At 43.3% G+C, this 6,000-nt stretch overlaps 1 protein-coding gene across 2 annotated transcripts in view; it reads left to right on the top strand.

The window, feature by feature from the left end:
* The first annotated feature begins 1,359 nt into the window (after positions 1-1,359).
* The window catches only part of POLD3 (DNA polymerase delta 3, accessory subunit), a 41,515-nt gene continuing 36,874 nt past the window's right edge, over positions 1,360-6,000 (top strand). For both annotated transcript variants that reach the window (XR_009520279.1, XM_060017263.1), the window contains exons 1-2: positions 1,360-1,587; positions 2,955-3,010. Coding sequence is in view for 1 of the 2 variants with exons in the window: in XM_060017263.1 (XP_059873246.1) it covers positions 1,528-1,587; positions 2,955-3,010 (116 nt within the window). In the remaining variant the exon portion in view is untranslated. The remainder of the gene's footprint in view (positions 1,588-2,954; positions 3,011-6,000) is intronic.

Genomic DNA, 6,000 nt, shown 5'->3' with positions numbered 1-6,000 from the left:
TCAATTTCCAGTACGTACGATCCTATTTTAAGCTGCTACGGTCCCTCACTTAAAAATCTCCAAGAAAGGGCTTCCCTGGTGGCGCAGTGGTTGAGAGTCTGCCTGCCGATGCAGGGGACGCGGGTTCATGCCCCGGTCCGGGAGGATCCCACGTGCCGCGGAGCGGCTGGGCCCGTGAGCCGTGGCCGCTGAGCCTGCGCGTCCGGAGCCTGTGCTCCGCAACGGGAGAGACCACACAGTGAGAGACCCGCGTACCGCAAAAAAAAAAAAAAAAAAAAATCTCCAAGAAAGTGTAAGCTACATGTGAACAGGCTCTGTGTGTTATTGATCACAGCTGTATCCCCAGGGCCCCAGTACCCAGAACAGTGCCTGGCCCTTAGTAGGCTTTTGCTATGTCTTGAATGAATGCATGTTGCAACAAACATTTGAAATGGGTGCTATTGCTACTTCCATCTTTTTTTTTTTTTTTAATGTTTTGGCCGGGCCTTGTGGCATGTGGGATCTTAGTTCCCTGACCAGAGATCGAACCCGTGCCCCCTGCACTGGAAGGGCAGAGTCTTAACCATTGGATTGCCAGGGAAGTCCCACTATTTCCATTTTGTAGCTGGGGAAACAGGCTTGCAGTGGTTAAACAACTTACCTAAGTTCACACACGAATATCAAAACCAGGATTCAAATCCAGGGTCTAACTCTACAGCCTGCTCCATTGTCCACTTTGCTGCCCTACTGAAATACACTGGCTTCTGCTGAATGGTTTTTTAGCTGATGTTAGGAGAAATTTTAGTTGAAATTCCCCAATTCGAAAACTTTTCTTGAGAATAAAGTGCACGTGCCCCTTCACACAACCTTGTAGGCATAGCATGATTTGGCTTCTTCGGTCTCATCCCTCCTCATCGTCCTTTTCTCCCGGCATTCCAACCATAATGAAAACTATTCTCTTCCCAGCAAATACTCCCCCTCTCTCATCTTCTCTGGAAAACTTTCCCTGATTTCTCAATTCTGAGAGATTATAACAGGCAGTACTTTATCCCAGCTGGCAGGACTTTACTAAAATACTTGTTTATTTCTGTCTTTATTGTTCACTATGTCCCAGTGCCTAAGAAGTGCCTGGAATAGACTGGGTACTTAATAAATATTTGTTGAATAAATGTATGAAAAGGTAAGGATTATTTTATCAATTTAGAGTTGGAAAAACTGTGGTTCCTAGAGGTGAGGTATTTTGCCCTGCGTCAGTCACTAAGAGGCAGAGCTGGGATTTGAAACTAGGGCTCTACACTCAGCCCCTGCAGAGCACGCCTGCGCTGCTAGGACTTCACTTCCGTCCGGTCCTATTAGCTCCGCTTCGTTCAGCCTGCGCCGTCTCCGAGACTAGTTTGACCCTCGGGCGGCCGCCGTAGCGCGTCGCCTCCGTTGCTGTGAGAAACGACCCGGGACCTGCGAGGGAGGAAAGACGTTTCCCGCCGGCGGGAGCTGCAGTTGAAGTGGCCAGGGGAGCTCGGAGGCGGCGGGGCCCGGCGCAGCGGCACCATGGCGGACCAGTTTTATCTGGAAAATATAGACGAGTTCGTCACGGACCAGAACAAGATAGTGAGGAGCTAGGATCTGGGGAGTGCGGGCGTGCGACTGGGGTCCTGTGCCCAGCGAGGGCAGCGGGGGCCTTGATGCCTCTGCGTGTGCCGCGTGGGAACTGGCCCAGGGGAGACGGTCCCCACGCCTGGTGCCCCAGGGCGAGCGATAACTCGCCGGCGAGGACCTGTGGCCTGCGCGCAAATCCGCGTCCTTCGGGTGGGCGTGCTGGGTTCTGTGCACAGGCCCGGGGCCCCGGAGGTCTGGGGCGGGGCCGGGGGGGGGAGGAACATTGGTTGATAATGTTTCTAAGGCGTCTCTACACCTGTCTGACGACGTGGTTGGCGTTTGAAGTCTCAAGTTTACAGTTGAGGAAGCTGTGTTTTGACCGGGTTAAGTGACATGTTGTTTAACCTTCCGGCCGTCAGTTGGTTTCCTCCTCCTGGAAGTTTGGTATTGATACAGGCTTGGCCTGCCTCATAGGGTTGGAGTAAAGATCAAGTGAAACGATGGATATGAGAGTGCTTCGCAAATCGTGATGACTGAGTGCCTACTGTGAGCTTTGGATACACATTGCGTTTAGTCTCTACCGTGACCCACCTAGAGGTCGGTGGAAGTATCCCTAGAAAAGGCAGTTGAAGCAGAGGGACCAAATAATTTATTTGTGGTTAGTAAGGGATAATCAGTTTTCCAGCCTAGGTCTGTCTCTTTTGCTAGTGCTTTCCTCTACATCACACTGCCTTTGCCTAACCTATATAAGTCTTCTAATTATTGGAAACTCAGCGTTTAGAATTGGAAGACTTTGAGAGGTGGGTGACAGGTTATAAGGAAGTGGCAAATGACAGGAGAGTTCAACGAAGGATGGAAGGAAGATCAAAGCTTGATGCCAATAGTTTCCCGTCTAATCTCTTGATACAGTATTCAACAACTTCACTCATTCCCTGACCCCTTTACCACCTGTGCCCTTTAATGTTTGTATGGCTGCAACTTTCCTCAGAAGTTTCTGAGTTATACACTCCAAAGTAACCTAGCTTCTGGGTGAGTTTGAGGATAGTTTTTGGTGGTGGCCCCAAAAAAGGACAGAATGTGAAAAAAAGGGCCTTAGTAAAACAAGGAGTGTGAGAAAAATGAGATTTTTTTCTATGTATATTCAGCCTTTCTTTTTAGATTCTTGCATTAATCTGTGATACAAACTTCTTAGTATTTGTAAGATAAATATCTGAGTCCTACTTGCCTAGGTGGATGGTTCTTGGCAAAACTGGGGTGGCATCTAATGTAATTTATAAGGCTTAATCCTCTAAGAGTAAGAATCTTTAGGAGCCCTTGGGACTGACCTGCACTCTGGAGTCATCTAATAAAACATTAAAAAAAACTGCTTCTTCTTGCAGGTGACATACAAATGGCTGAGCTATACACTAGGAGTTCATGTTAATCAGGCCAAACAGTAAGTACAATTTATTACTAATTTTAATCTGATTGGAATTTTTGGTTTTATTTGTTTTCTTTTGCTCTGTTAGCTTTACAGATAGTCTCTAGGTTAGAACCCACACCCCACCCACCCTGAGGGGGAATGGGAATGAATACCTTTTTTTACTACCTTTAATGCTTTTGTCTATTATTTAGGAGATAGGTGGACTTGTATACAAATGTGTGGTGATATGTTTACTGGATTTATTTGTAGCCTTGCCCTCTGGTTAACATCACTTTGTTATTTCTGATATATTAAATGGGCTAGCCAATTCTGTTTACATCTCAGATTTATATGTCTGTTATCTTATCTTCATTACATTTTCACATGTGCTCCTTAGGCCCATCTCTGGGTGTCATTGAAATAACTTCCATAATGAGGTCAACAGGTGTTTGACACAGGCTGTGTAACAGTATAAGACAGGGTAGAACTATTTAAGTGAAACTAAAAAGGGAGTGTTCAGGATGACACAGAGCATTGCCCTTCTTGAATTTTGCCCTGTCACCTTTCCTTGCTGAAACTTGTAGTCCAACTTGGGGCCAAAATGGAAGGGGCAGGCTTTTTGAATTAACTTCTTCACCTGAAAATGTGCAGGTGTTGTCTATGTCCAATGGGTAGGAATTGGTGAACAGGCTGAGAGCACATATATTGAGTTAAATACTCATTTTGTTTGCTTTATTCCTAAAGGTGGTTTGGTTTTTCCCTATTCCTTGAGTCATAGGAACATTCTGTGAGTCTTAAAAAAAATCCCTGATCTCTAGAATGGGTTGATTTGGCTTGATTTGGGTTGCTGTTTGGCAGATCTAGGAGTTTAATTTTGACTGTGATGTTTATGCCTTCAAGACCTGAAACTCTTGGCCCAGGGATGGGTTCGGACTGATTTTGACTATATGAGATTGCCATTGCTGAGACCAGTCCTGGCCCAAACCTAACAGGTTTAGGTAACTTTAGGATTAGACACCCATAAGAGTAATTATTTGTTATGGTTATAGATGTTTAAATATGAAATGAGGTAACTGTTACTATATAAGCCTATTGAGATTAAAGGTGCATATTGAGGACTGGAGATGAAATAAACTTGCCTGCAATTTTACTGTAGCTATAATTTTTATGGAATTATTTCCTATAATTTTTATGGAATTAATATGCTGTCTAGCCCCTGCCTGTCTACCAGTTTCATCCCATACCACTCTCTACGTCACTTATACTCTAGCCATATTTGCCTTTCTGTTCCTCAGATGTCTCAAGCCCATTCTCACTCAAGGAAATTTGTACCATTCCCTCTGCCTGGAATGCTCTTCTCACAGCTGTCCTCATTGTTCAGGTTTCAGCTCAAATTTCACACATTACTTATATAGCAACTCTTCCCTAATGCTCTATTTCAGGTGTCCCTACTCCTGTCTCTCTGTCATGCACCCTGTTACTTTCTTTCATAATTATTTTTTTTAAAAACAGCTTTATTTACATATGTTTCATATACCATACAATTCACCCATTTAAAATGTACAATTCAGTGATTTTTAATATATTTACAGAGTTGTTCAGTTAGCACTATAATTAATTTCAGAACATTTTAATCACCCCCCAAAAGAAACCCTGTATCTGTTAGTAGTCCCTCATCATTCTTCTCCCCCCACCCCCCAAGCACTAGGCAACCACTAATACACTCTCCATCTATAGATTTGCCTATCCTGAACATTTCATATAAATGGAATCATAAGTAATTATTAATACTTATTAATACTTAAGATTACTTATTAATAATAAGTAATCTTGTGTGTCTGGTTTCCTGCACTTAGCATAATATTTTCAAGGTTCGTCCATGTTGTAGCATGTATCAGTACTTCATTCCTTTTTATGGTTGAATAATATTCCATTATATAGTATATTAGTTCTCTAGGGCTGCCATAACAGAATACTACAAACTGCATGGCTTAAAACAACAGAAATTTATTGTCTCAGTTCTGGAGGCTAGAAGTCCAAAATTAAGATGTTGGCAGGGCCATGCTCCTTCTCAAACCTGTAGAGAAAAATTCTTCTTTGATTCTTCCTAGCTTCTGGTGGTTTGCTAGCAATGTTTGGCATTCTTTGGCTTGTAGCTGCATAACCCCAGTATCTGCCTTCATAGCACATGGCATTCTCCTTGTGTGTCTGTATCTTCACATAGCCATCTTATAAGGATACCAGTTAGGCTAAACTGGGAGACAGATGAGACACCAGGCTTGGTGGCTCCTGTTTGGAAGGCCTAACCCTTAGAGGCTCATCCTGGCTCCCTCCAGCCAATGCCAGCAGAGCAGAGTTCGAGGTACAGGAGCCTTAGGGTTACAAACACTGGCTTTGGAGGCCATGCATCCAGAATCAGAATCCACTCATTTAGCTGAGTTACCCACTTGAGTCACCACTCTTAGGTTCTGAGCTTCTGTCTCTGTTTGAAAAATGGGAATAATAAAAACATGTAGCTTCTAAGGTCAGGGTGCAGAATGAATTTTATGGAAAGTACTTAATATGTGCTCAATAAAAAGCAGTTGATACCATTAAAAAAAAAAAAAAAGAATACCAGTCATAGTAGATGAGGAGCCCACCCTACTCCAGTATGACTTCATGTTAACTTATTACATCTGCAAAGACCCTATTTCCAAATAAGGTCATACTCTGAGGTACTGGTGGTTAGGACTTCAACATATCTTTTTTGGGGGGACACAATTCAACCTATAACATATGGATATATAGCATGTCGTTTATCCATTCATCAGTTGATGGACATTTAGGTTTTTTCCACATTTGGCGTGTTATGAATAATGCTACTATGAACATTTGTGTACAAGTTTTTGTGTGGACATGTATTTTCAGTTCTCTTAGTATACACCTACGATTGGAATTTCTGGGTCATATGTAGCATTTCGAGGAGCTGAGGAACTATTTTTCAAAGTGGCTATGCTATTTTACAATCCCACCACCAAGGTATG

The sequence above is a fragment of the Delphinus delphis genome, chromosome 8 (assembly GCF_949987515.2).
Source record: "Delphinus delphis chromosome 8, mDelDel1.2, whole genome shotgun sequence".
Lineage (NCBI taxonomy): Eukaryota > Metazoa > Chordata > Mammalia > Artiodactyla > Delphinidae > Delphinus > Delphinus delphis.
The sequence above is the reverse complement of the archived record's forward strand: the minus strand, read 5'-3'. Positions and strand labels throughout refer to the sequence as shown.